Source organism: Mirounga leonina, unplaced genomic scaffold (genome assembly GCF_011800145.1).
Source record: "Mirounga leonina isolate KUSES-001 unplaced genomic scaffold, KU_Mleo_1.0 Mir_177, whole genome shotgun sequence".
Taxonomy (NCBI): Eukaryota; Metazoa; Chordata; class Mammalia; order Carnivora; family Phocidae; genus Mirounga; species Mirounga leonina.
The window spans coordinates 4,203,680-4,229,322 of record NW_023270459.1 but is presented as its reverse complement, the minus strand read 5'-3'; the positions used below and the strand labels follow the sequence as shown (position 1 = coordinate 4,229,322).

At 56.7% G+C, this 25,643-nt stretch overlaps 7 protein-coding genes across 14 annotated transcripts in view; 4 read left to right on the top strand and 3 right to left on the bottom strand.

The window, feature by feature from the left end:
* KMT2B (lysine methyltransferase 2B) overlaps window positions 1–665 on the top strand; it is a 20,003-nt gene extending 19,338 nt beyond the window's left edge. The window contains exon 36 of one of the 2 annotated variants that reach the window (XM_035023589.1): window positions 88–665. In XM_035023589.1, the coding sequence (XP_034879480.1) occupies window positions 88–363 (276 nt within the window). In that variant the 3' untranslated portion in view covers window positions 364–665. The remainder of the gene's footprint in view (window positions 1–87) is intronic. The other variant, XM_035023590.1, reaches the window with a different exon arrangement.
* A 28-nt stretch (window positions 666–693) lies between these two features.
* Window positions 694–3,727, bottom strand: IGFLR1 (IGF like family receptor 1). Of its 2 annotated transcripts, XM_035023860.1 has the most exons (4): window positions 2,890–3,727; window positions 2,213–2,412; window positions 1,517–1,889; window positions 694–1,433 (listed from the first exon to the last, which is right to left on the bottom strand). In XM_035023860.1, the coding sequence occupies exons 1-4, from the start codon at window positions 3,155–3,157 to the stop codon at window positions 1,126–1,128; spliced, it is 1,149 nt and encodes a 382-aa protein (XP_034879751.1). In that variant the 5' UTR covers window positions 3,158–3,727; the 3' UTR covers window positions 694–1,125. The 2 variants fall into 2 exon arrangements, with proteins under 2 accessions (XP_034879751.1, XP_034879750.1); XM_035023859.1 differs by lacking the exon at window positions 2,213–2,412 and having other exon boundaries at window positions 1,517–1,585.
* Window positions 3,728–3,836: 109 nt separating this feature from the next.
* Window positions 3,837–7,068, bottom strand: U2AF1L4 (U2 small nuclear RNA auxiliary factor 1 like 4). 2 transcript variants are annotated; one of them, XM_035023807.1, is made up of 9 exons: window positions 7,001–7,068; window positions 6,241–6,333; window positions 5,727–5,814; window positions 5,278–5,344; window positions 5,148–5,197; window positions 4,974–5,072; window positions 4,663–4,796; window positions 4,462–4,557; window positions 3,837–4,108 (listed from the first exon to the last, which is right to left on the bottom strand). In XM_035023807.1, exons 1-9 carry the CDS (start codon window positions 7,066–7,068, stop codon window positions 4,024–4,026), a joined length of 780 nt encoding a protein of 259 aa, XP_034879698.1. In that variant the 3' UTR covers window positions 3,837–4,023. The 2 variants fall into 2 exon arrangements, with proteins under 2 accessions (XP_034879698.1, XP_034879699.1); XM_035023808.1 differs by lacking the exons at window positions 6,241–6,333; window positions 7,001–7,068 and adding an exon at window positions 5,961–6,158.
* PSENEN (presenilin enhancer, gamma-secretase subunit) lies at window positions 6,218–7,589 on the top strand. The gene is made up of 4 exons (XM_035023845.1): window positions 6,218–6,309; window positions 6,442–6,598; window positions 7,029–7,133; window positions 7,307–7,589. Exons 2-4 carry the CDS (start codon window positions 6,538–6,540, stop codon window positions 7,444–7,446), a joined length of 306 nt encoding a protein of 101 aa, XP_034879736.1. The 5' UTR covers window positions 6,218–6,309; window positions 6,442–6,537; the 3' UTR covers window positions 7,447–7,589.
* Window positions 7,590–8,227: 638 nt separating this feature from the next.
* Window positions 8,228–13,553, top strand: LIN37 (lin-37 DREAM MuvB core complex component). 2 transcript variants are annotated; one of them, XM_035023781.1, is made up of 9 exons: window positions 8,228–8,885; window positions 11,421–11,496; window positions 11,647–11,736; window positions 12,034–12,063; window positions 12,145–12,230; window positions 12,316–12,482; window positions 13,030–13,170; window positions 13,258–13,331; window positions 13,417–13,553. In XM_035023781.1, the coding sequence occupies exons 1-9, from the start codon at window positions 8,582–8,584 to the stop codon at window positions 13,496–13,498; spliced, it is 1,050 nt and encodes a 349-aa protein (XP_034879672.1). In that variant the 5' UTR covers window positions 8,228–8,581; the 3' UTR covers window positions 13,499–13,553. The 2 variants fall into 2 exon arrangements, with proteins under 2 accessions (XP_034879672.1, XP_034879674.1); XM_035023783.1 differs by having other exon boundaries at window positions 8,230–8,885; window positions 11,686–11,736.
* A 56-nt stretch (window positions 13,554–13,609) lies between these two features.
* HSPB6 (heat shock protein family B (small) member 6) lies at window positions 13,610–16,125 on the bottom strand. 2 transcript variants are annotated; one of them, XM_035023824.1, is made up of 3 exons: window positions 15,880–16,124; window positions 14,786–14,908; window positions 13,610–14,676 (listed from the first exon to the last, which is right to left on the bottom strand). In XM_035023824.1, exons 1-3 carry the CDS (start codon window positions 16,060–16,062, stop codon window positions 14,506–14,508), a joined length of 477 nt encoding a protein of 158 aa, XP_034879715.1. In that variant the 5' UTR covers window positions 16,063–16,124; the 3' UTR covers window positions 13,610–14,505. The 2 variants fall into 2 exon arrangements, with proteins under 2 accessions (XP_034879715.1, XP_034879714.1); XM_035023823.1 differs by having other exon boundaries at window positions 13,611–14,676; window positions 14,774–14,908; window positions 15,880–16,125.
* A 131-nt stretch (window positions 16,126–16,256) lies between these two features.
* On the top strand, window positions 16,257–25,259 carry PROSER3 (proline and serine rich 3). Of its 3 annotated transcripts, XM_035023600.1 has the most exons (11): window positions 16,257–16,340; window positions 17,025–17,089; window positions 18,154–18,250; window positions 18,558–18,760; window positions 19,633–19,760; window positions 19,864–19,973; window positions 20,605–20,687; window positions 20,791–20,930; window positions 23,554–24,795; window positions 24,884–24,965; window positions 25,074–25,259. In XM_035023600.1, exons 2-11 carry the CDS (start codon window positions 17,067–17,069, stop codon window positions 25,105–25,107), a joined length of 2,142 nt encoding a protein of 713 aa, XP_034879491.1. In that variant the 5' UTR covers window positions 16,257–16,340; window positions 17,025–17,066; the 3' UTR covers window positions 25,108–25,259. The 3 variants fall into 3 exon arrangements, with proteins under 3 accessions (XP_034879491.1, XP_034879490.1, XP_034879492.1); XM_035023599.1 differs by lacking the exons at window positions 16,257–16,340; window positions 17,025–17,089 and adding an exon at window positions 17,097–17,313 and having other exon boundaries at window positions 23,554–25,259; XM_035023601.1 differs by lacking the exons at window positions 16,257–16,340; window positions 17,025–17,089; window positions 18,154–18,250 and adding an exon at window positions 17,097–17,313 and having other exon boundaries at window positions 23,554–25,259.
* Window positions 25,260–25,643: the final 384 nt, after the last annotated feature.

The window sequence follows — 25,643 nt, the reverse complement described above, 5'->3', positions numbered from 1 at the left end:
GGGGGGGGGGGGGGGGGGGGGGGGGGGGGGGGGGGGGGGCTGGGCCGTGGGAACAGAGCACCTGATGGGCCGTCGCGGTCCCTGTAGGGTATCGGGTGCTACATGTTCCGTATGGATGACTTTGACGTGGTGGACGCCACGATGCACGGCAACGCCGCGCGCTTCATCAACCACTCGTGTGAGCCCAACTGCTTCTCTCGAGTCATCCACGTGGAGGGCCAGAAGCACATCGTCATCTTCGCCCTGCGCCGCATCCTGCGAGGCGAGGAGCTCACCTACGACTACAAGTTCCCCATCGAGGATGCCAGCAACAAGCTGCCCTGCAACTGCGGCGCCAAGCGCTGCCGTCGCTTCCTGAACTGAGGCCGCGGCGGCTCCCCCCACCCCCCGCTGCCGTCGTGCCCCGAGTCTGGGGGCTCCCGAGTCCCTCCCAGAGCATCTCACCCCCACCCTCCTGTTGAGGGTGGATGTGGGCCTGCAGGTGGCAGAGGCCCTGCCTCCACCCCTCCAGCCCACCCAGCAATCGCCCCCTTCTTGCCCTGGGGGCCCAGGATGTAGATACTGTACAAAGGTTTCTAAATCCCTTCTTTTCTATGCACTTTTTTATTTAAGAGGGTGGGTTCCCAGGTGGGAACCCCCCATAATAAAGTCTGTCAATGTTTGGAGAGGTGGTCTTCCGGTTTGTATGGTGCTGGGGGCAGGTAGGAGCTCCCGTTCCTCCACACCAGTCCTGAGCCGGGGGCAGCCTGGCAGCCTGAGCAGGGGGGTGGGAGGCCATCACTCAGAATTACAGGTAAGTCGTGGGGCTCTCTTACAGCGTCACAGCGACATGTGCTCTCGGGATTCCCACTTGGAACCCGGGCAGGGTCCCTGCGGATGAGCCCTTCCAGGGGTAGCAGGGCCCTTTCCCAGAGAGAACCTTGGTTGCCCAGAGGCACCTGAGGCCAGCTCTCAGTGGCGCCTCAGGCCGTATCTGGTCTCGCGTTTATGCTGGAAGGAGAGGATTCTCATTGGGTCTCGGCCCAGAAGACTGTATTTCAAAAGCACGCCTGAGTGAGGCCCAGAGACGGCAGGCGCTTATTTCACGGGAAACTTTCTTGAGGACTAGGCTGGGCGAGGCCCGGGTCAGCCAAGTTTGGACAGCACCTGCAGCGCATCTGCCCACCCTAGCTGGGCCAGGTGCGTGCCGAGCTGGCCCAGAGAAGCAGAGGGTTCCCTCGCCACCACTATCGCAACCAAGGCCCGCAGTGGTGAGTGACTGGGCCGCAGTGAGTAGGCGAAGGTGGACCAGGCAGCAGGCAGACTGTACCTCACCGCCAGGTGTCTCGTGGTGCCACAGGCCATCCCCCGACCCGGCCCAGGCTCAGGATCCAGCAGCACTATGAGCTCCTCCAGCAGGCAACACAGGGGCTGTGATGCCAGCTTCGGCAGTTCTGGGAGAGCAGTGGAGGGGTGATGGAGAGGAAGGGCAATCTCCCAGTCCACCCTCTCCCTCCCTGGCCTGTCCCCGGCCAACCTCTGCCCACGAGTGGAACCAGAGCCGCCTCCTTCAGTGGGCCCCCTGCCTCGGATGCCTCCCGGGAGCCTGAAGAGGACGAGTGCACAGGGAAGAGAGTATGGATGTCGGTGTCGCCACAAGCCAAGCCAGGATACGGGTGGAGGACAACTTTCGCCTGGCGGTGGCACCGCTGGGCGAGCAGGAGGATCACTGCTGAGGTCACCAGCAGAACCAGTACCAGGAGAACCAGCACGACCGGCAGGGCAAAATTCGGCAAGGCCTGCTGAGCGACCTTGCGCTCAGATGTCCACAAGAGGCTGGGCTCCTGGGAGCTAAGGACCGTTGGTCTCCCAGACTTCAGGGGGCAGGGCTCCTTGGGAGGGACCGACCTCTGCAAATAGGTTGGAATAAAGCGGGAGGTGTGCCCCACTCCTGGCCCCTCAGCCTGAACCTCCCATCCTTCTATCCCTCCGTGGGACCAAATCCCCGCCCGATCCAGCTATCCCCCCTCGCTTCCCCGCCCCCCTCCCACACACTTTAACCCAGGTAGATCCCCTGATCCTATTATGCCCCCACCCCATTCTCTTCAGTGGGGCTACACCCCCCTCCCTTGATCCAGACCCCGCCCATCCAATCCCAAGCCACGCCCTCCACCGCCGCCCCGCCTCCAGCGAGCGGCACCCTAGCCCAGGCCCTCGGGAGCCCGACCAGCACCTCTCTGCAGCGCCGCTGTGTTCCGCTCCGGCTCCCCGCGGGAGCAGGGGCCGTGGCTCCGCCGCCACAGGGGCTACATAGCTCCGCATTGTCGGGGTTGCACTGCCCAATAGGACACTCTTTGAAGGGGCGCGACACGTGATCGCCAGAGTCATTGAGCCCGCAGTTTTCCGAAAACTTAGTCTGGTGGGAAACAGGGTCTCACGTGTGGCCGCCCAGCCCCTCCTCTCCGGCACTAGCGACACCCTTTCCCCTTTGTCCTATCCCAGCAGGCCCCACCTCTTGGGCTCTACTAACCCAACCTATCACCGACGTGCCCACCGTCCCCGCACCAGCCCTGCCAGTCTCGACCCTCTCTTCACAGGCCCCGCCCCTCCCATTATCCCCGCCCCGCTCGAGCACCAAGCCCCGCCCACTCCTGATTTACCCACACACCCCACCCTTTGAACACTGCCGCGATCCCGCCCAACAGGCAATACCCCTTCGCCGTGGCCCTAACGTAACCGGTACTATCCCTTCCATCACAAGCTGAGTCCCACATCGTCTTATCTGCGTAAGGCCCGCCGCCCCCACCCCGAAGCAAGCCTCACAGTAACCCACAGACCGTCCCTTCCCTGGCTTCTTATCACCCCCTGGCTCCGCCCGAACATACGCATACCCCCGTCCCCGCTCCTCACCCGGGCAGGGGGGCGGCCCAAAGCGCTGCAGGCAGCTGCCGCAGCACCAGTTATCAGGGTTCCAGTACTCGAGGCGCCCGCAGTGCTGGGAGGCCCCCCGAGGCGCCGCCTGGGCCAGGAGCAGCGCGGCAGTCAGGAGGAGGCATAGGGGCCCCATCCGGGCGGGGTCTGCAGCCTGGGGGGCCGTGACCGCAGGACTTCCGACCACAGCGCTTCCGTCACACTTTCCAGGAAACCCGGGCAGAAGGAAGCAGTGATGTGGGGGCATGGCGTCCCCAGACCCCTTTGGAAGACGGGAATCTACCCCCAGCCCCTAGTCCAGCTCCTGGCCCGTTATCAGAAGGGCCACCAAGACCTCAAGATGCCTAGAATGAGGAGTCCGGAACCACAATGATCAGATTCATATCCCACCTCTGCCATCTTCCTTACCTCTTTTCTCATCCCTAAAACGGGATGACAGTACCTGTCTCAAAGATTTATTGTGAAGAATTAACATCATTGCTTGAAGTAAAGCACTTAGAACAGCACCTGGCATATGGTAAGCTTAAGTAGTAGGTTATTTCCAACTCCCATGTCAGGGCAGCTGACAAGGAGGACCCAGACCTCACCCTCTGGAGACTCCCACTCAACTCCCAGTAACCTTACCTTGGCTCCCTAAACCCAATCTCCTCCCGACTGGGAATCCTCCAACCTGCCACAACTAGGCACCTCCCCCTTGAGAAGCCGGAGAGAGCCGTGCTGAGGTTCCCAGCACAGAGGTGTCCCCACCCCACCCAGTCCCACTGAGGGGTTTCTAGAGCCTTGGGCCCTGAGCCTGCTGCTCTCCCACCTGTTGGAAGTTCTACAGCAAAAGTTGTGGCCAGAGCCCAGCCCGCCTCCCCTTTCGTCAGGAGATGTGGGGGTGGAAGGTAACTCCAGCCCACAGCTAGGCTCAAGCTAACAGGTTCTAAACCCTCAATACAGAACTTTATTAGGGGAGGGGTGGTAAGAGAAAGTCCCTGTGTTGAACAGATTACATCACGGAGCCCCGGAGCCTGGGGAAGATGGCACTGGGGGGTTAAGGGAGCTTTCAGGAGGGGTCCTGGCCAGGAACATTTATGCCTGTCAAGGGTGGAGATTAAGGGAGCCAGGGTCTCAGAAGCGGCCATGCCGGTGGTCTGGGGAACGTCGTCGGTTTCTTTCTCGGGGACGGTGGCCGGTATGGGACCTCGGGGGCGACCTGGGGACAGGAGTGGAGAGATGAGGGTTAGAGCTGGAAGGAGTGTGGCCCCGTTCCCCAGGTCTGCCTCTCTGCTCTGGGATGGGGCAGGTAACCAGAGTTCCTGCGTGGTATCAGGACAGGTTCTCAGGGACTGATCTCCGGACTGGAGATCCAGACTGGTCTTGGGTTTGGGGCTTTGGAGTCCCAGCTGGTTTGGGGGTTGAGACTCAGGCGCTGGTCTTTGGACAGTGCTCAGAGCTAGTCTTTGGATATGAAAGACAGACGCTGTTATTGGGGCACAGGATCAGGTCCACCTCGGGGTATAAGGGCCTTAGGGTATGAGACGTCTTGACAGGCTGGTCCTGAGGTACCTGCGCCTGGGTCCCCGCCCATACAGCTGACGTCGGAGGTTCCGAGAGATGGGCCGCAGGTGCATGAAGTTGCAGAAGCCCCCGCGGGTACATTCCCTGGGTAGAGGATGGATGGATGGACGAGGCTGTTGGCAATGACTGCACCCCAACACACAGGAGTCTGGGACTCCAGGTGCCCATCCCACCCCCATACTACCATACCCCATCTCATACTGCCGGCAGCATGACTCCCGGAAGTCGGTGACAGGAGACAGCTCAGCATGCACAGCCTGCCCGTTGAACCAGCGGTTATTGAGTTCAGCCACTGCCCGCTCTGCATCCTCTTCACGCCGAAACTGAGGGCAAAGTCGATCAGGGTCAGCAATCAAACTCAGAAGTCTTTAGGGGATTAGTCAGCAGCTCTGGGGCCGGGCTGGATTTAGTGATGGACCTCAAGCTGTGAGGCTTCAGTGGTGGCCATCAGGCACTGAAATGCCTCCACCTCTAGGCTCTCATGTGGGGACAGGAGGCACCTTGACATAGACATTGCCCACGAGGTGGTCCCCCAGGTTGTCGCACACATTCATCTCTTCAATCTCCCCGTACTTCTCCTGCAGCTCCGTGAACACCTCCTGCGGAAGACCAGGAGGAACTCAGCTGAGCTCCTGTTCCACAGGAAACTCAACCCATCCCTTGCCAACCCTCACCTCGAAGAAGTTATCATAGTGTTCTTGCACCTCGACGTCGCTCACGTGACCTGGGGAGGGGCAGGGTGAAATCAGGGAGTGGCCTGTTGGGGGCTGTCCGCCCTGCCCCCAAGACCGGTCCCTCACTCACAGTGCGATCCGTCTGCGGTTTGGGCGGTGTTCTGTGGATTCCGGTACAGGTTGAGCAGCACTATGGTCTGAACAGAATTTAAAGGGGGCGGGCCTGAGCGCATGCAAAGGGGTGAGGTGAGGTATGAAGGCTGGGGGTGAGACTTGGCAACAGAGAAGAAGCCTAAGCATCTTGAGTGCATCAAGCGATGCTTGCCCCGAAGGAAACCAGAAGAGACACCTAGCACTCGGGGACAGCCCAGCGGTGTAATTTGTACGTACGGGGGCGTGGCAAGTTCCTCGGAGAAGGGCCTGAAGGAAAGGGGAGGAACCTGCAGAGGCCCGACACGAAAAAAGCCGGTGGTGGGGTGGGGCTTAGAAATCCGGAAAAGGCGGGACCTCGTGGTGACGGCCAACAGAAGGGGAATGGCCGGGAGGCGTTAACCCTCAAGGCTCCGTGCCGGGTCTCACCTGGCTGAAAGTCGGTTTGTTGTGAAGCCGGGAGCACCGGTCCCCGTGCCGGCAGGCCCCGATCTTAAAGTAAAAAGAGCAGTTAACCCTGGAAGAGGTGCAAAGACAGAGGTGAACCGAGGGCCGGGGAGGCCGGACACCCCAGAAACACCGCCCAACGCCTCCCAGCCACCAGGGAACCAAATGTCCCGGTCCCGGCCCCCGCAAGGGGCCACTCCCTGCGCCCGTTCTCACTTGTCCTTTTCAGTCCCGAATATCGAAGCTAAATATTCAGCCATTTTTACCCGAACCCTCCAACACTCTCTGCTCTTTACGTCATTTCCGTTGCTTAAGAGCGTTGGGAAGTGTAGTTGGTCGCTGCCTCCCGACACAGCACGCGCTCAGAAACCGCCTACTGCGCTTGCGGGTTAGAGCCCTGCGCCCTCCCTGCAAAATCACCACCTGGAGTTCCCTGAAGGCGCATGCGTATAGCGTTGCCGCATCCAAAAAGACTACAAACTCCAGAGATACTTGCGGTATGTCGCGCAAACGTCCGGAATTGCAAGTGGCTAAGGCTTCCAAGCGGAGGAAGTAGATTGCACTGGTGAGTTGGGGTCCGTTCGCGCCCCTGAATAAACATGAAGAGCGTTCGACCCAGTCAGCTTGCTGGTGGGGGCCGGGGTACCCTTCTTTCGGCAAACCCACCCTTCAGTTTATCTCCGTTTTGTCGTTATAGGGGCGTGGTTGTTTGCGATCCCTGCATCTGTCACTTGGGGTCAAGGCTAGGCTCCTGCCCTACAGACCCGCGGGACGACTCGGCCTCAGCGCAACTATGAACTTGGAGCGGGTGTCTAACGAGGAGAAGTTGAATCTGTGCCGGAAGTACTACCTGGGTAAGGGGCCGGTTCCTAGGATCCCAGGAGAAGAGAGGGGACCGGACTAGAGCGCCTGAGGGAAGAGAGCCTGGGGGCCTGGATTCTTGAGTCTAAGGGATAAAGCGACTGGGGTTGCGGACTCCTGGATCTGAGGGAAGGGCCTGGGACCTGAGGAAAGAGGAAGCTGGAGCCTCAGCTTCTGGGTCCCAAGAGACGGGGGGAGTTGGGCCGGACTCTGGGTCCTGAGAAAGAGATGAATGAGGAGTCAGATTTTGGGGCCCTGGGGGGGGGGGCAGGATTTCTAAGTCTCTGATAGCAGAGATCTCCATTTGAACTTGGATATGGGGGAGGGCCTTCCGTCCTCTAGGTGGGAGTTGGGGCAGGGGGAGGGGAGGGAGAGGAGGATCCTCACTGCCTTACATTCCAGTTTGTTTGTTTTTTCTCTTAGGTGGGTTTGCTTTCCTGCCTTTTCTCTGGTTGGTCAACATCTTCTGGTTCTTCCGAGAGGCCTTCCTTGTCCCAGCATACACGGAGCAGAGCCAAATCAAAGGCTGTGAGTCCAGGGCACAGATGAAGGGAGGCCATCGGGTGTTGGAAGGGAATGATGGAGGTTCCAAAATTCTGGGGCTCTGGAAGAGACGAGAGGGCCAGCATGGGGCGGGGGGGGGGGGGGGCTGGGCAGGACAGGTGGAGGCCAACCTTACCCATTCCTGTTCCCTTTTACAGATGTCTGGCGCTCAGCTTTGGGCTTCCTCTTCTGGGTGATTGTGCTCACCACCTGGATCACCATCTTCCAGATCTACCGGCCCCGTTGGGGCGCCCTTGGTGACTACCTCTCCTTCACCATACCCCTGGGTACTCCCTGATAGCTTCCTCCACACAGGCCTGGGACCTGCTCATTCGCCCAGGATGGGCTTCTCTACTCTAAGCTCACTCTCAAACCCCTAAGACTTGTTCTCACTTCCTATGTTCTTTGCTGACATCCCCCAATAAAGGACTCTATTCTCTATATTGACTTCCTGGATCTTTTGGAGCTTGAAGCATAAAATGATTATTACTATTCAGAAATACGTATTGAATGCCCACTTTGTGCCAGGCTTAGTGCTTCACACATTATGTGCAATCCTTCATTCTCTGCACCCTCTGAAATAGGAACTTTCCTGCTCAGGAACCCTGTTTTCCAGACGCAGAACTAAGAAAGGAATAATGCTTGCATTACTAGGGGCTTTTATCCTGTGCTGGTGGTGTGTGAATTTGAAAACTGTACTTTTCCCCTTGGTCTCAGTATTCTCATCAGAAATGTGGATATCAATGCTACCTCCTAGAATTTATCTGAGCCAAAACGTATGTGGTAAATGGAAGTTTCCCATTTTCTGAAGATGTTGTCCGCAGCAACAGACACAGCCAAGAGCTTTATCAGAGAAGGCTTCCTTGACTATCTTATTTAAAATTTCAGTCCCTACCTTAGTACTCCCTATATGCCTTCAGGTTGTATCCTTTCTCATTACATTTCATTTGAAATGTTTCACTTGTTTCTTGTAATCTTAACATCCTCTAAAATATACGCTTTATTACGTTTTGTTCAGTGCAGTGTCCCCAGTGCCTAGAAGAGTGCCTGGCACACTAATAAATACTTGCTAAATAAAAGGTTGTGCCTGAAGAGAGGTTAACAGGTAGCTGGCACCTAGCAAGTGCTCAGTAAGACTGAACCCGGCCTAACTCCAGACTTCTCCTCCTCAGGGACAAGAAGGACTCCCACGGTTAAATAAACGGGTCGACAGCTAAACTGGTGTTACTCAAAGGTTCTAACACTACAAGTTCCAAGAAGCCTCGCGAAGCCCTGATCCTACATCACCCACCGTGCCTCGCGCGGCGCAGCCGCCGTTACTCTAGCTGCGTCTCGGGAGCTGGAACTACACCTCCCAGGAAGCGCTCCGGGATGTCGTTGGTTTGTTTCCGGAAACGGGGCCTCAGAAAGGTGGGACTTAGACCTGGGAGCCGATGGCGGCAGCTGTCAATTGGTCAGGGACGAGATCGACGGTTGCACTGACAAATGGAAATAAGGAATTGCCAAAGGGGCCCGCCCACAGAAGGGAAACTACTGGAGGTGGCGGCTGCAGTGGCGGTCGCCGCCGGACACTCCTCAGCGCGGAGGACTGGGCGCGCACAAAGCTTACCTTGACCTCTTCCCGTCTGCCTTCAGCTTTGATTTGTGACACTGGGCTCTTCTGGGCTCTTCTGACCCAGTTAGCCACACCTCAGACCCAAACCATGTTCCCGGTGAAGGTGAAAGTGGAGAAATCAGGTGAGGACCCCGAGGTAAGGGGCTTTTAGGGGAGCACTGACCGATCGGGGTATGGGAGTCCCGAAAGACAGGATTATCGCGATAAGACGGACCACGCGACTTCTTCCTGCCGCCCATCTGACTATCGCTATGTCAGACCATGGAACGATTCTTGCCCTCTTCATACTTTCCCGGTTTGTGCTCAAGGTAGCGTTGAGACTGAATGGTGGTGGCTCAGACCGTGTGGTGCGGTAAGACACCGGGATCCCGAGCCGTGTGACTCTGAAAAGGAGTCTTCTTGGCTTTGCCTCAGTTGCCCTGTTTCCAGCAGTGGTCATTTCCAGCAAAGGTCAAGCATTGTGCTCAGCGCCTGAAGTACAGGGAAGCTTTTAATCCTGGCAATCACTGTATCCCAACAGTCCTAGGAAGTAGGAGAAATGTGGTGGGGGGGGAAACCGAAGCTGAGAGAGAGGAAGTCATTTTGAGTTGGGCCCGAGTTGATGGGAAATCAGGACTGGCATATTGAGGGTGGTGGTGGGAGAGGCACAGAATCCAGACTAAAAAGCAAAATGATGTGTAGGGTGTTTGATGGTATAAGTGGTAATAAAACGAAACAGGAGAAGGTCAGATCTGACAGGATGAGGGAGAGAGCTATGAGGATAGGTGAGGAAACAGCAAATCCGACCAAGGAAATAGCTCCGAAGAGGCCCTGAGGTGGAAGACTCATCTGGCCTGTGCAAGGACGGGCAGGGAGGCCAGTGTGGCTGGAGCAGAGGGAGTGAGGTGGGGAGCGGGAGGGAATGACGGCAAAGAGTGAGAAGGAGGAGGACAGATCTTGTGGGCGCAAGTTAGGACTTTGGCTTTTGTTTTGAGGGAAATGGGGAGCCAAGGGAGGGTTTGAAGCTGAGGAGCGAGTTAATAAAAATGCCCCCCCAAACGCCAAAAAAATCGTGGGTGGAAGAGTAAAGGCTTGGCCACAAATGATGGTTGGGGGGCAGGGGTAGGCAGGGTCATGGAGGCCTGTGAACACCGGGCTGAAGAGCTCAGTCCCGGGGCTCTGCAGAATTGTGGAGTGTTCTGAGCAGGAGAGGATCAGGGTTGGTTTGGTTTTCCAAAGAGTCCTCTGGCCACCTTGTGGAGGTTAGGTCAGAAGAGGAAATTGAGGCTGGGAGCCCAGGAGAAGGAAGGGAGAGGACTGGGGTAGGGAGGGGGTACATGGAGAGACACTCAGGAGACCAAGTGGACAGGCCATGGGTTTGGTGAGCTGGGTGGGGGAGGGTGAGAGGTGTCTATTATGAGGCTCAGGGAGGGACTAGGAGACAGTGGGGCTAGCCCCGAGATGGGGGCCCAGGAAAAGGGGTAAAGCATAGAGAGGCACTAAGCCTAGTGTGGGACCCAGTAGATGGTAGGGGCCTAGGGGATGTCTAGAGAAAGGTATCTAGGAGACCATGGGATCCCAAGGTCTAAGGTTCAGAAGAGAAGCAGGGGCTAGGGAAAGAGATGTGGGTATGATCTATACCTTGGCTCCTTCCCAGGGCTCTTTGCTAGAATCTCAGCTGCCCCTAGCCCTTCACCCCCACCCTGTCTGTCCTCAGTGATGTTGGGAATCCCTGTGTCTCCCCATCCCAGGGCTGGCAAAGCATGTCCCCAAGTGTCCTTCCAGGCTTTGAGCATTGGGCCAGAGTGATGCTAGGTACTGGTTGGAAGAAGAGAGCAAACACCTCACAAGAGCAAGAGGAGAATATTTATAACATCATCACCTCCTTAAGTTCTATGATGAGGGGAAGTAAACACATAGGCCGACAGAGCCAGGAATGCAGGAAGGGGGGCCTAGATGTCATTTCCTGCCCAAAATGGATATTTTAGGTGCAGTCTCCAGATTATTAAATGTTGTCCATTCAGATTTAGTTCAGATTTAAAATAACACCACTGCCTCAGCCAAACAAAGCACATCTGGGGGCTAGATTCTGCACCCAGTTTGAGTCTCTGCCTTATAACTTCAGCTGTGGAGCCAGATGGCCTGTGTGCAAATCCTCAGCCCTGCAATTTCCTCGCTGTGTGACTTTGAGCAAGTAGCCTAACTTCTCTGTGCCTCAGTTTCATCATACATAAGATGGGGATAATCATATCTACCTGCCAGAGTTACTGTGAAAATGTAACAGGGTTAATGTGGGTGATGTGCTTGGAACAATTCTTGGCACATAAAAGTACTCTGTACAACTTACTTATTATTATTACTGCTTGTTGTGAAGAGACTCATACACACCATAGGTTTATTTAAACCTCACAACAGTCCTTGCAGATAGGTATCATTGGGAGACCTATTTTCAAGGTGAGGAAACGGGCTCAGTGAGGTAAGGTGACTTGCCTTTGGTCACACATGAGCATGTGGGACAACCGTGGGACCCAGCGCTCTTGCTCATCACATCAGTTGGCTTTGCCCACTGCACCCTCCTGGCTGAAGGCTTGGATATGCGTGCCCCTCCCCCAGCCCAGTTGGCTGCCCACCCGCCTTGGGCCTGGGAACTGACTCCTGCTCGGTATCTTCTTCCCCAGAGCTGGAGATGGCCAAGGCCCGGAACCAACTTGATGCTGTTTTGCAGTGTCTGCTGGAGAAGAGTCACATGGACAGGTTGGGACCTGGCCAGGCACGGGCCATAGGGGGTTGGGAGTCCTGGCAAGTTGGACCCTCTGGTCCTGGGGGGATGTGGGTAGGACCCCAGAGGCTGGCTTAGGGAGCAAGGGGCCCCATGGAAAAGCCACTCAGTGCCTTCCCACTCAGCCCTGGAAACCCCGAGCCCACAGTTCTCTTCTGTACCAGGGAGCGTCTGGAGGAGGAAGCTGGGAAAACCCCCTCAGACACCCACAACAAGTAAGTTTTGTGGATGGGATCTGTATCTGAGGGTTTGTGCTGGACAACTTCCTGCCTCGTCCAAGCTTCCTCCACCGTAGTCCTAACCACCCTGCATGTACAGAGACCCTGCGGCAGCAGAAGCTTAGGTCCCCTCATGGTTGCCACCTACCGCCCTGGAGGCGTGAGCGGGACACAGGTCTAAGGGGTTGGTGGGGTCCATGCAAACATCTCAGCATCCCCAGGGCGCCCTTTGGGCGGTTTTGAGTGGGCGTTTTTTCGAGGGTCAGCCTGCTGACACCTTGTCTCTCCCCACAGGGATTGTTCCATTGCAGCCACTGGCAAACGGTAAGGTGGCAGGGACCCCAGCTGACTGACGGGAGGTCGCCAGCCCCCGCCCCGGTCCTGATGTTCTCCTGCCCCACACAGGCCATCTGCCCGCTTCCCCCACCAGCGGAGGAAGAAGAGGAGGGAGATGGATGACGGGCTGGCTGAGGGAGGCCCACAGCGATCCAGTGAGTAGGCGGTGGTTCTAGAGGGCAGGCCGGGTCGGGGAGCTGTGGGAGGACGGTCACACACCTTCCCCTCCCATTACGCTAGACACGTATGTGATCAAGCTGTTTGACCGGAGTGTGGACTTGGCTCAGTTCAGTGAGAACACACCGCTCTACCCAATCTGCCGAGCCTGGATGCGCAACAGCCCCTCAGTGCGTGAGCGTGAACGCTCACCCAGCTCACCACTGCCCCCACTGCCTGAGGATGAGGAGGTTGGATATGTGGTGGGCCCCCTCTCAACAGCCAGTGGGTAGATGGTGAAAGGTGTCCTCTCCCAAAGCTAGTGGGATAGATAGGCACAGGTCTCTGTGATTTCTGGATCCGGTGAGGCACACAGATGCGAACCCTTTGGCCGAGGGTATGGCTGGAACTCCTTGAAGCAGACAGACATGATACCTGGCCTGAGAGGGAGAGGGGACAGGGCTCCCTTGGGCAGGTAGATGTGCCCTCCAAGATTAGAGGTTCCCAAAAGCTGGGGGGCTTGACAGGGGTCCTTACTGCAAACAGGTGTAGCCACCTGGCCTAGGGGAGCAGATGGAGGTTACTGGGCTGACTAGGAGTGATTGGGGGTCCCTGGGCTGGACAGAATACAGGCAGGGATCCCTGGAGCAGACATTTCTTTGACATGGCTCTTAAGACAGGTCCCCGGTGAGACCCTCGTGTCTGCTGTCACTGGGAAAGGCAGGAGGGGGGAAGTGTGTACTGCTGGCCCTCTTCTCTAACTCTCTTGGGCCTGGTGTGGGGCCCTTGTGTCCCCAGAGTTCAGAGGTCACCAATAGCAAGAGTCGTGACGTGTACAAGCTGCCTCCACCCACAGCCCCTGGGCCACCTGGAGATGCTTGCAGATCCCGAATTCCATCCCCCCTGCAGCCTGAGACCCAGGGTACCCCTGATGATGAGGTGGGTACGCAGGCTGGCCCAGGGCCGTGGGCAGATGGTACGGGGCTTGGGCATGGCCAACCCCGCCTGGCCTCTCTGTCCACGCAGCCCTCCGAGCCTGAGCCCTCACCATCCACGCTCATCTACCGCAACATGCAGCGCTGGAAACGCATCCGCCAGAGGTGAGCGTCCCCGAACCTGCTTGTACCCCTATGGCTTCTTCCCCAACTGCTGAGTCCTCCCTCTGCTTCTCTACCCCCAACACAGGTGGAAGGAGGCATCTCATCGGAACCAGCTTCGGTACTCAGAAAGCATGAAGATCCTGCGGGAGATGTATGAGCGACAGTGATGTTCCCCTGCCCACCACATCCCCCCAATAAACATTCCCCTCCTTCCCACCTCCACACTGGCCTCTCCTTGCTCCAGCCCATATTTCCCAGCGCAGACATAAAGCAGTTGGCACAGCTCTAGCACATTTATTGGGGGAACAGATAAGGGGATGGGGTGGCAGGAAATTCAAGGAGGGAGAAGGATTGTGGGGCACCAAAGCAAAAGTGGCCGCTTGGTTGGATCTTGGAGAACAAGGGGAGGTATGTGGTTGGAGATGAGGGGATTACAGCAAAATGATGGGGTTCTGGTTAGAGCTGGGGATGGGGCTTAGGATATCTGTGCAGAGTCTGGAGAGATGGGGAGGGTATCTGTGCACTCGGAGGTTGAGGGTCCTGCTAGGCCTGGAATAGGTGTCCAAGGGTGGGGGGTCAGAAAAAGGGTTTAAAAGTCTGGGATGGGGGCGCTGGCTGGGGTTTCAAGTCACAAGATGGGTGGGGGGAGTAGATTGTCCAGTTGGAGTGAGGGGAAGGATCCAGAATCTTGAGGACCAGGCGTTGGATGGTCTGGGATATTTGAGGGGTGGAGAGGGATTATGCTTAACTGGCCTAGGGTGGGGGCAGGGCTGTCCACACCATAATGTGGTGTTGGAGAGGGAAAAGGATTAAAATGGGATGTGGAGATATTTTAATAGATGAGTCAGAAGGAAGCAGAGGAGGGAGTTTTGAGTGGGTTTATATGCCAAGAAAGTGGGGCCAGTGGGGCCGGGAGACTGTAGGCTGAAGGGTTGTCCGTGTACGGCCTGGAAGCTAGGGAGGTGTCAGGAGTCCGAAAGCTGGAGGGGGTGTGAGAACGGGAGTGTCAGAGGAATGGTCTACGTTACCAGGGAAGAGTCTACGTGGGGAGGGTCAGGGTAGGATCCCAGATTGGGTGGGTGGTTTGGGCGCGCTCGGGACATCTGGCTGGGCGGAGTCAGGTCGGCTTTAAAAGAGGGGGCTTGAGGCGGCTCCCGGGGTTCAGACGTGACGTCTACTTGGCAGCAGCCTGCGGCTGTGGCAGTGGGGCCTGGGGCGTTGTGGGTGCGGCCTGGATGGACAGGACGCCCTCAGGGGACAGCGCGGACGTCACGGCGGCAGGGTCCACACCAGGCGGCAAGCGGTAGCGGCGGTGGAACTCGCGCGCGATGTATCCGTGCTCATCCTGGAGAGAGAGACTTGAGCGGCCCCAACCCTTTTCCTGTGGATGCCCCGCCCCTCCGGCCTGCGGATCCACCTACGCGTTCTGGCCCCACCCCTACCAGCGGGCTCACCGGGCGCTCCTCGTGGCGCGCATGCACCTCCACGTGGTCGCCAACCACCTTGACGGCGATTTCCTCCGGGGAGAAGTGCTTCACGTCCAGCAGCACCGAGAAATGCCCGGGTTCCGTTGGGACCTAAGCACAGCCCGATCGTCATCGGCGGGGCGAGGCTCCTCCCCCGGTCGGTTCCGGGGCTGCCCCTGTCCCAGGCCTCCGGAACTGGGCAATCCATTCCTTTCCTACTTGTAGCCCCGGAGGATCTCTTCACCCAGAATAACTGGGATCACCCCTCCCCCTGTGATCACGGAGATTCTCTCATCCAGAGTGATGAGGCCCCCCCCCCCTTCCCCTGCAAGGTCAGGGACCTCGGCTTTCACAGGGTCAGGCCTGCCCCCTCCCCGTGTCAGAGTGTTCTTTGGACACTGAATCCCCAGGCCCCCATCCCTCAGAACCCCTGGTGCACTTACTGCACACCGCCCCCCCACCAGAAATTGCCAAGATGCCTCTTCCCCCAGCTTCCAGAGTCCTCTTTCTACCCTCCCACTGGAGTCACGGGGCCGCTTACGCCCTTAACAGTTACCAGTACCCACCCCCACTTCTCAGAGTGGCCAGGCCCCCCTTTCTCAAGTCACAGGACCCTTCCTCCCCTCTGTCTCTCCAGGAGGCAGAGGGTCGCCACATACATACAGTCTCCAAACTCTTCCCCGAGAATGACAAAACATTCCCTCCCCTCAGGAGTCCCTGGGAACCCCCATGCCCTTCAGAATAACTGAGCGCCCCCCTTTCCCCAGATTTCCTGGGTCACCAGCCTCCTTCTGAGTCACCAACGCTCCCCTCAGAGTGACGGCCCCACCCTATCCGTGACTCAGCCGTTCCAGCCCCTCAGAGCTGAGACCCTCCTCAGATGGGCAGGGACCTCCCACCCGCTTCAGTAATCCGGCCTGTGAAATTCCATACTCAGGGAACTCTGGAAGCCCCTCTGAGTGGCCGGACTCTCCACCCCGCTCAAAGTCGGGGGACATTCCTCACCCTCCCCCCTCCCCGGGATGACCGGGGCTCCGAGCCTTGCAAGTGGTCGAGTTACCGCCCTCCCCCAGGCTGGGCACCTGGGCGGTAGGCAGCGCCACGCTGGGTGCGCGCAGGTAGTAGGGGGCCAGTGAGGCGGGGCAGAGCGCAGCCAGCTCGGCCTCCAGCAGCCCCTCGCCGAAGCGCTGGTCGAAGAGGCGCCCGGGCAACGGGGTCGAGGCGCGGCGCAGCCAAGACGGCTGCACAGGCACGGGGATCTCCATCCTGCTTCGCCGCCGCCGCCGCCGCCACCGCCCTTAGGCTCCGCAGTGCCCCTGCGTGCGCCGCAGCCGCTCTTATAGTACGCGCCTTGTGTCCGCCCCTCGGCGGGCCGCCCGGGGACATTGGGACCGCGGCCAGCCCCGGCCATTAATAGAGTCTTACTTAGAAAGCCCAACAATGACTTGGCCATTTATTAAGCGCCTGCTGGATGCCAGAGAGGTGATCCCCCGATATCCCAAAGGGGAAACTAAGGCTGAGGAGGTGGAGCCTTGCCGAGTGGGTAGGACGGCGCGGCATTTGGGACCCGGGGCCCGAAAACCCCTGCGCAGAGTTCGCAGGCCCTTTAATCCACCCCCGCCCCGCAGGCAGCTCTGGGGATGACGCAGATGGCGGTCTTAGGAGCAGATTCTTGGGTACAGGGAATGTGGTAGCCGGCCAGGCTGTCAGGAGGACACAGAACAGACCCTACTCCCATCTCAGCAGGGCCTGGGCCCAGCCCCCCGACAAGCCGGGCCTAATTCTGGGCCTCTGACTCAGCCTCGGGTGCGCAGGGTAGCGGGGTCTGCCAGGTGAGCAGCGGCCAGAGGGCGCGGGCACGAACAGTCCAGGCTGGCCCCCGAGGGGCCGCGCGGCGGGCCCGAAATAGCTCATTTTGATCCCACCACCTCGGCTAGGAGCCCAGGCCTGGCACTTAGCGCAACCAGCTGCTCCCGCAGCAAGACGGAAGTGGTTAATGACTCCGCGGGACTGGTTGGCTGGCCCGACTGATGGAGGGGCGGCGGTTAGAGAGGGGACAGATTCCCCGATTGCCCTGCAACGCGAAAAACGGTGGTTACATTGGAGTCCGGACAAGATTTCCGCACCAAAAGGGGGAGTGGCTCTAAGACACTGGGGGAAAGCGAGAGTACTTTATGACCCCTCCTAACCGCGAGCTCACCCTCAGATCCTTTCCATTGGTCCACAGGCTTGCCAATTACTGCTGCACGCTACGGTTCTCCAATCAAACATGCGCTCTCAGTCAGGCCGAAGGTACAGCCAGTTGTGCGACATTCTCCCTTTGGCCACTTTCCAATTACTTTTATTTTCCTCTTCATCATTGGTCGCCTTGGAGGCCGCTCTCTTCCCGCGCGGGCACTCCGGGGGAGGGGCGGGCCTGACAAGGCATTGCTAAGCGACAAAGACGCGCGCGGGGTCAGCCCGGTGAGGGAGCGGAGCTGGCGGAAGCGCTCAGGTAGCTGCGGGATGGACCACAGGTGAGGCCGATCCTTCTCCCGGGGACCACAGGAGGCCTGGGGAGGACCTAGGGTGAGATTAACAAAGCGTCGGGCCAGGTTTGCTCGGGTCCGGAGTCTCTTTTTCAACAGCACTGGAACTACAACTCCCAAGATGCTCACATCCTTTGGCCGCTCCAGCCTAGGACTTCACCATCGGGGTCCCGTAGCGTCTTACGTTCCGCTTTCCAAGTGGCTCCAGGGCCTTTTATTTTTCCTCTAAGGGTGTCCAGTGTCATCTTGGGAGTTCAATTGCTGAATTTTAAAAACTGCCCCCAGATTCCTATGGGTGTTGGTTTTGACCTTTCTTGCTTAGGCGGAGCCCAGTTACTGATGGGGATTGTAGTCCATTTACCATTTCCTCCTTCGTGTCCCCGGGACTTACGGGAAATGTAGAGAGAGAGGGTTTAGCCGTGGTTCTTAACGGCTTTGAAGCTGCACTTCAAAATCACTTGGGACGGTGCGAAAGAGATACAGATAACCAGCCACCTTCCAGATATTATGATTTCTTTTGGCTTGGGGTGAGGACCACGTATCTGTATTTTTAAAAGGCTCTTAGATTGGATTCAGGGTTAAGAACCACCAGTTGGCAGTTCCTTGGTTTTCTGAGACTGCCCCCAAGAGCTGGTGGGAATCGAGCCTCTAGTATCATTATCTCGAATGTGCAGCGCTGCTTCATGGGAATTATAGTCCATCTCTTCCTGCAATCTATGGGAATTGTCATCTGGTTCTGCCCTCCTCTTCCCAACCCCGAAACCTGACTCCACCCCACAACCCCCAAACAGGGGGGCTCTGCCTGCCAACCTCACTCTCCCCTTGCAGTCTGCCAATTTTCTCCATCCAAGACAGCCCCTTTGAGGATAGTCCCCTGGATCAAAGCCACTACTGGCCGTCCCAAAGCCAGACCTGGCACCCCAAGGTGAGGACACTCCATAGAGAGTGCTGTGTGTTAGCCCAGTGGTGAGGGAGTAACAACTAGAGGGAAGGAGGATATGTGATGGGGGTGGGGGGTGAGGGTTAAGAGACAGTCCTTCCTCATGGCTCTGCCCTCACCCAGTCCTCTGTTACCTGGATCACCTATCGTAGCCCCCAATCACTCTGAGTTGTTACCATTGTGGGATATGTTTCCTCCCCTCTCGACTAAGACACACTTCATGTGTGCCTTCATTCCCCTACAGGGATGACCCCTCAACCCTCACTTTCTTCTCCCTACCTCCCTGTCTTAGACCCTGAGCCCATCCAGGTCCCGGGGGTCCAGGCCCCCAGAAGCTCCCAAAGCTCAGGCCACAGGTCCCAACTCCTCTGAACTGTTTGAAGAGTCCTGGCCATCCAGCTCAGGGACCCCTTCCCCACCCAGCACCACTGAAGGACAGATGGGAGCCTCCCAACCACCCACCCTGGTTGACAGCAGGGAGTCCGTGGTGGCCAAGTAAGTAGCAGCAGCCCTGGGGGGGGGGGGGGGGAAGAAGGGTTTGGATCAGGAGGGGGCAGGCATCCCATAATAATCACCATAGCCAGAGTTGTTTATGCAGCACTTTTAGGACCACACTTTATATGTGCTATTAAGGGCTCTGGAGCTAGGCTGCCTGGGTTCAAATCCCAGCTCTGTCACTTACCCTCTGTATGACTTGGGCCTCAGTTTCTTCATCTGTAAATTGGGGATATTAACAGCTCATATGCCCTAGGGCTGTTTTAAGCTTTCAATGAGTTACTGTTTATAAAGCATCTATAACAAGTGCTATCACATAGTGAGCCCTTGGATTTGTAGGATCCAAGTTCAGCTGCTCTAACAAACAGTCCCAAATTAATTGTGGCTCGAGCAAGATAGCATTTATTTCTCCCTCACCCAAACAGTCCAGGCAGAAGCAACCAGGGCTGATATGGCAGCCCCCGGCTGAGGTGTCAGGGACACAGTTTGCCTCTGTCTTGTTGCCTCCCATCACTAGGCTGTTGTCCTTTCCTTTATGGACCAACCATAAAGGAAATGTGGCTCCCAACCACATCCACTTGCCAGAATCACACCTCATCTCATAACCCTGCTGGTCAAGAACCTAGTTACGTGGCCATTAAACTATTGGGACCCCTGATAAATATATCTGTAGAAGAGTGGCTATGTGCCCAGGATTATACAGTCTTACATAATATTGCATTACTCTGTAAGAAAGAACAGATGTTGAGGGACAAGTACTAGGTACTGCCAAAGTAATTGATAAACATCACTATTGTGATTGTTATTGTCATTATTATTATTATTATTTGGCTCTCCTCATTCACTCACCTCCCATTCTCTGATGCTCACAGGTACATAAACCGGTTCCGCCAGGCTCAGCCCACAAGCCGAGAGGAACGCCAGCCTGCAGGCCCAACCCCAGCTGACTTTTGGTGGCTACGGCCTGAATCTCCAGACACCCCCAGTCAACTTGCAGCAGGTACCTGCTTCAGTCCTATCCCCTGCTGGCCTAAAACCTTTCCTGATCAATGCCCCCAGCAGAAATTCGTCATGGCCCCCCAAAATCAATTGGGGCTTCTCAGCAGGAGCCAGTGAACCAGAAGGAAGACCCAACACAGCAGTCCCAACTCTTGCAAAGGTGGCCAGCGCATCTCAGGCTAAGGCTGTGGCTCCCCTTGAGGAAATGAAACAGGTGATATCCTCATTTACTTTCTTCCCTATGTACCTGAACTGACACCACCAGCCCTAGGATAGAATTAGAGTCAATCCCCAATTCAAGGAAGCTTAAACAAAAAAGGAGGATTTCTTGGCTAATGCAATCAAGAAATCCAAATGTATATGCTTTCAGGAATGGCTGGATCCAGGTGTTTGACCACTATTAGGAGGAACTCGACTCTCTTGACTCTCTGTTCCTCTTTCTTGGGCTCAATCTCAGGCAGGCTTTCCCCTTGAAGTAGTGAAGATGGCCCCAGTGATTCTAGGCTTTTAACTTACCCATCCAAAGCCCCAGGGCTTACTCTCATTCGTTCATCTTTGAGCCAATCACTGGAACCGAGGACAGATTGTTGTGATTAGCCAGGCCTGGTCAGGAAGGTGGGGTCAACCCTTCTCCCACAATAATGACTACAAGCAGGGGTGTGCAACCCCAGAGGAAAACTGGGTCCCTCTTCCCTGAGGAGGAGGAGCGGATTCCTTAGAATGGCTTACCAGCATGTGAGGATACCAGGTGGAAGGCAGACCTGTACTCCAGGCCCTCTGTCCAAAGCCCCTTTCCCAGCACCCTTTAAGATGGGGGCTAGTCTCTAATCCCTCTTTCCTCGCAGAGCCTCAACACATGGAACTCATCCCTGCTGGACCTGGAGACACTGAGCCTACAGAGCAGAGCTGCCAGGCTGCTCAAACGCAGGTGCCTTCCCTGCCCCCATCCTCCTCCCCACTCCTACAGCTCCATGCCCCCCCGCACCGCCTCTGAGACCCCCTGTTGCCTCGCTTCTGCTTTCGTCCTACAGCAAGGCCTCCACCTCCTCCTCCTCACTCAGCCCTAGCGATACCAGCAGCTCCTCATTCCCCGTCAGCTCTGATGGCCTCTCTCCCTTCTCCGTGACCTTCACCCCTGACTCCAGCAAGGGCTCTGACCCCAAGGCACATGGTAAGTTCTGAGGCAAGGATGAAGAAGAGACTGGGTGTGAATCCCAGCTCTGACATTTACCAGCTGGGTGACCTGGGGCCTCTCTGGGCCTCTTTGTTTCTCCAGCTTTAAAACAGGGGTAATAAATGAGTTGCGGGATGCAGGGAGCTCTTGCCACAGGTCCTAACGGTACCTATCATTAGTATGACAGGCTCTCTCCGCATCCTGTTTGCAGTTCTGAACACAAATTTCCAAAATCAGATGGCTTTTTGCTCAGTTGGCCCTGTACCTGATTGGACAGCAAAATCTGACCTAAAGAATAAGAAGGCTGTTTATCATCTCTCTATATCTCATTGAGGGTGAATAGACATACTTTTTATTTGGCTGTGTTAAATTGAACCATATGAAACTTTTGTCTTTGTCGGTAAAAAATGGTTGAATATGGACAATTTCATATTGTTCAACCAAATACTGTGTTTGAGTCTGGTGTACCGAGCAAGCCCCCTATTGACGCTGGACATACGATGTGACTTTGCTGAAGCAGGCCGACTGTTGAACGCTCAATTCCTGCCACCTGAAGTCTTCAGATTTCAGATATGGGATTAAGGACCTGGATTACTATTACTCCATGGCCAGGTCCTGGGGCACAGTGGCGCACAGGACAGATGCTGTCTGTGTCTCATGGGGCTTGAGTGAATGGGGGACAGGGAGGCACGGTAAACAGGGAGGTGTCCTACGTGGTGTGTGTGATCCTGGCTGAGCTCTCGCTTGTCTGATTCTTTGCTTCTTTTCGGCTTTACCTCACCTTTTATTCACCTCTCCTTCCTGAGCCTCAGTTTTCTCATCTGCAAAATGGGGATAAGACTAGTACCTACTTCATGAGTTGTCCTTCAGATTAAATTTACTCATTCTTTCATCTGAAAAACACTGACTACCTATTGTGGATGAGGCCCTGGGTGGGGGCTTGAGGATTCTACAGTGAACCAACCATGTGTGGTCCCACCTTCATGGTCCTCACAGTATAGTGAATGTGGGGCAGAAATAGCTACATAACCCCACAAATACATGTGAAATGTAAGCAGAAATGAGGGCCATGCAAGAGAGGATTGTGATGCTGGGAAGTCAGGGAAGGCCTCCTTGGAAGAAGTGCTGTCTAAGTGGAGACCTGAACAATGAAGGTGGGGACAAGAGGCCTCTAGCATATACGGAGGACCTGAAGTGGGGGGAGCATGGTGAGGATAATAGACTAGAAAGGGCGGGGGGGCATGTGTGGGGGGTGAGAGTAGTGTGGGGTCAGGTGGAAGAGATTGACAGGGGTCAGATTACATTGGGCCATGGGAGGCATTTGGTCATTAGCTTAGTACTGGGGAGCCACAGGAGGGTTCTGAGCAGGGAGGGATGGGATCTTTCTTGGGTTATTAACAGACTCCCTCTGGCTGCTATCGGCCCCCCAGTGAGAGACGCTGGTAGTTTCTCTTGGGCCAGAGCCTGAGGAACAGAGTAGAGGGAAGTGGCCAGGTTTGGAAGTAGAGTCACAGGATACAGAGGGGAGTGGGGGGGGGGGGAGAGAGATCCAGGATGACACCCCCTTCTCTGCAGCATCAGATGGTGGGGCTTCAAAGAGACCATGGGAGCCCTACTGGTCATGACCGATGAAGTTATGCTCTGGGTGATGGGAATGATGTCCATTTGCCCCATTGAACTGAGGACGGCCCGTGGCCCTGCCCCTGGTCACTGCTGTATCCCTAGCACAGGTCTGGACGCTGCACTTCCATATAATAAATAGTTCATTTGGCATTTATGCCACAAATACTGATGGCACCAGGCCTTGTTCTTGACACTGAGGATATAGTGACGGTCAGACAGACGAAAACCTCCTTGTGTAGCTGCCATTGTGAAGGGAGAGCGAAGTAAGCAAAGCAGTACCACACTGAATATGTTAGAAGGTGAAAAGAGCTAAGGAGAAACCTGGAACAGGAGAGAGGATAGGGGCTGGGGGTTGTTGCAATTTTAAATAGAGTAGCCAGGGAAGGCCCCACTAAGAAGATGATACTGAGCAAAGATCTGAAGCATGGGAGGGATGGAACCCTGTGCATACAGGAGGGAACAACACAAATGCAAAGGCTTTTGCTTTTTACCAGGACAGGGGAGGGTTCCAATCCTGGAGGACCCTGATCTGACTCAGGTGTTCCCAGGCTCCCTCTGGCTGCGGGGTGGGCTGGGGTGGGGGAATGGGACAGATTGGGAGGACAGAAGTAGAGAGACCAGAGAAGAGGTTGCTGTGGGGTTGGCCCCAGGAAAGGGCAGTCAAGAGAGGAAGAAGGGGACTGATCCTGGAGAATCTGTCTTGTTCACTGCTGTAACCACAATGTCCAGAACAGTGCCTGGCATATGGTAAGAAATCAATAAATATTTGCTGATGAATAAAGAACTGAATGATGACAGGTTGAGAAGCCCATGAGTGCTCTCTCCTCTGACTGCCCCTTTTCTCACTTCCTGCTTGGGAGAGGAGGTGGGACATTACCTGGAGAGCCTGTCTGAATACCTTTCTGGTACAGTCGAAGGGTGTATGCACAGGCTGTCCTTGGTTTGCTCATCACCCCAGCCTGTGGCCTTACCCTTCCTCCTTCTACTTACCCCACAGTAACACCAGCACCTGCCCCCATCCCTGCTCCAGCCCCGGTCTCCTCCCAGGCACCCCTGCGTCCAGAGGATGATATTCTGTACCAGTGGCGGCAGCGGCGGAAGCTTGAACGGGCTCGAGGAGGGCAGGGTGATGGAACCTGGGTACTACCCCGGACTCCTTCCCTCACCACTCTAGTGAGACAGGGGAGGGAGGAGGCTGAGGGGGCTGGAGGGAGGGATGCTAAGGGAAGTTGGAGGAAGGGGAAGCCAGAAGGGGACCGAAGAACCCTCTGTCCTTTCTCTCCCTCTCAGGTCCCTGCCCCCGTTTGTCTACAGGCCCTTCCTGCCCCTGCAGAGACCCTTGGCTCCCTGGGAACCCAGCCTACCTGTGTCCCACATTGGGCCAGTGTGGCCCGATCGGGGCCCCTGGAGGCCTTCTATATGGAGAGGCCTCCTATTCCCCCAGGGTTCCCTCCACACATCTTTTGGGGCCCCAGCCCCCATGGGTTCTTCTGGGCCCCGCAGTCTGGTCCCTGCGTATCTCTCGGGGCCATTCCTCCCATGCCCTGTACCCCTGCGCCTCCGGCTGCCACCTCGGCACCCGCAGCCTCCACCCTCCCGCCCCCAGCCGCCCCCCAGGATCCACCCACTCCTGCTCCAAGCTGCCGGGCGCAGCCCGAGAAGCAGGGCCCCAAGCCTCGGAGTAGCGGAGGCCCGCGCCAGGAGTCCGCTGGGACAGTCGTGGCAGCTGACGAGGGGCCTGGCCCGCAGCTCAGAGGCGCCCTGGGCCAAGTAGTATCCGCTCGGCTCTTCCCGGACAGCCTGGAGGACACGCCCCCTCACCTTGAGGGCCCACCTCTGCCCGAGGCTGAATCTCTGAAAGTCAAGGCCACACACCCCCAAACCAAGATTGCGCCACCTCGCTCAGAGGTCACTCCCCCTCTATCTGGATCACGATTTCCCAGAGCACAGACTCCGCCAGGTCGGTCTAAAGCCGAGTCTCGGAAAGCCCAGGCCACGCGCCCCCTAGCGGTGTGGGAGCCTCGGAAAGACAAAGACACTCCCTTGGCTGAAGCTGGGTATCCGCCGCCCAAGGTCCCGCCCCCTCCAGCTGAGGAGGCGTCCCCTGGCCCCGAGGCCCCGCCCCCTCCCTCCAAGGCGGGGCCTCTCGAGGAGGTGGCTACGCCCCGGTCCGCTGCTGAGCACGCCCCCTCAGGAGATCTGCTCTGCCAGGCTGCCCGACTTCTGGAGGCGGCAGAAGGTGGGCTGATGTGCGTGGCTGCCCGGATCTGGATGGCAGTCCAGCACCTTACGAGTCGACCTCCTGGCGCTCGCCTTTCTCCCCCTAGACTCCGACGGCAGCGAGTTCCAGGACGACCCGGTACTTCAGTTGCTAAGAATTCAGAGGGCCGAGCTGAGACGGCAGAAAAGGTGACCATCACCGGGATCTACAACACCCCGTTCCCAGAGCCATCCATCATCCCAGACCCCAATCCTGAGCACATAACCTCAGCCTCTACTACCCTGGCTTTTTTGCAGGGAAGTGGACGCCCAACTATCCCTCTTACTGTAGCACACTGAAGACTCAGGGACTTGGTCTCCTCCAACCAGGTCGCCCCCCAGGTCCCCAGGAAGGCGGCCGCAGAGGGGAGGAGCTTCTCTTGAGACCAGGTGGCGCTGAATTGTACAACTTATGTTTTTCCCAATAAAATTTTTTTCATGTTACTGATTGTCCCTGAGAAAGTTGTTCTGGAAAGGCTAAGGGTCATGCTAACTCAGAGAAATAGCTCCCTCCCTCCTCTACCCACCCCCTGCCCCACCCCCCACTCTAGTTCCTGACAGTTTGGCACAAAATCTCTTCTGGTTTCCCCTCTGAGGAATCCTCTCTGAGGTCAGGACAGGGATGTGGTTCCAGGCCAGATTTGAGGCAAGACTGGGACTCCCCTTAGTTGACTCTCAGCTCAGAAGTGGATCCTCCTGTCTCAGTGGACACCAAAGGGCTGTGTTCTGGCCATGAAGCTAATGGGGTCATCAGAGTGCTGGGCAATGGTCAGTCCTCAGTCCACAGCCTTCTTGAGCCAGCGGCAGCATATGGTGTGCTCATCCCTT

What these genes read in the sequence shown, in the direction of transcription:
- LIN37 (XM_035023781.1), top strand. Translation starts at nt 8,582, where the DNA reads ATGGCGGCAGCTGTCAATTGGTCAGGGACGAGATCGACGGTTGCACTG. An exon ending in GAGAAGAGTCACATGGACAG is followed by an intron (nt 11,497 to 11,646) that starts GTTGGGACCTGG and finishes CTTCCCACTCAG; the next exon opens with CCCTGGAAACCCCGAGCCCA. An exon ending in AGGGTACCCCTGATGATGAG is followed by an intron (nt 13,171 to 13,257) that starts GTGGGTACGCAG and finishes CTGTCCACGCAG; the next exon opens with CCCTCCGAGCCTGAGCCCTC.
- PROSER3 (XM_035023599.1), top strand. An exon ending in AGGGAGTCCGTGGTGGCCAA is followed by an intron (nt 18,761 to 19,632) that starts GTAAGTAGCAGC and finishes TGATGCTCACAG; the next exon opens with GTACATAAACCGGTTCCGCC. An exon ending in CCCTTGAGGAAATGAAACAG is followed by an intron (nt 19,974 to 20,604) that starts GTGATATCCTCA and finishes CTTTCCTCGCAG; the next exon opens with AGCCTCAACACATGGAACTC.
- U2AF1L4 (XM_035023807.1), bottom strand. Translation starts at nt 7,068, where the DNA reads ATGTTGACCAACCAGAGAAAAGGCAGGAAAGCAAACCCACCTAAGAGA. An exon ending in ACAAACCGACTTTCAGCCAG is followed by an intron (nt 5,345 to 5,726) that starts GTGAGACCCGGC and finishes AATTCTGTTCAG; the next exon opens with ACCATAGTGCTGCTCAACCT. An exon ending in AACCGCAGACGGATCGCACT is followed by an intron (nt 5,198 to 5,277) that starts GTGAGTGAGGGA and finishes GCCCCTCCCCAG; the next exon opens with GTCACGTGAGCGACGTCGAG.
- HSPB6 (XM_035023823.1), bottom strand. Translation starts at nt 16,062, where the DNA reads ATGGAGATCCCCGTGCCTGTGCAGCCGTCTTGGCTGCGCCGCGCCTCG. An exon ending in TGGCGCTGCCTACCGCCCAG is followed by an intron (nt 14,909 to 15,879) that starts GTGCCCAGCCTG and finishes GGCTGTGCTTAG; the next exon opens with GTCCCAACGGAACCCGGGCA. An exon ending in AGCGCCCGGTGAGCCCGCTG is followed by an intron (nt 14,677 to 14,773) that starts GTAGGGGTGGGG and finishes CTCTCTCTCCAG; the next exon opens with GATGAGCACGGATACATCGC.
- PSENEN (XM_035023845.1), top strand. Translation starts at nt 6,538, where the DNA reads ATGAACTTGGAGCGGGTGTCTAACGAGGAGAAGTTGAATCTGTGCCGG. An exon ending in GTGCCGGAAGTACTACCTGG is followed by an intron (nt 6,599 to 7,028) that starts GTAAGGGGCCGG and finishes TTTTTCTCTTAG; the next exon opens with GTGGGTTTGCTTTCCTGCCT. An exon ending in GCAGAGCCAAATCAAAGGCT is followed by an intron (nt 7,134 to 7,306) that starts GTGAGTCCAGGG and finishes TCCCTTTTACAG; the next exon opens with ATGTCTGGCGCTCAGCTTTG.
- IGFLR1 (XM_035023860.1), bottom strand. Translation starts at nt 3,157, where the DNA reads ATGCCCCCACATCACTGCTTCCTTCTGCCCGGGTTTCCTGGAAAGTGT. An exon ending in TGGGCCGCCCCCCTGCCCGG is followed by an intron (nt 2,413 to 2,889) that starts GTGAGGAGCGGG and finishes GCCACACGTGAG; the next exon opens with ACCCTGTTTCCCACCAGACT. An exon ending in CACAGCGGCGCTGCAGAGAG is followed by an intron (nt 1,890 to 2,212) that starts GTGCTGGTCGGG and finishes ACCTATTTGCAG; the next exon opens with AGGTCGGTCCCTCCCAAGGA.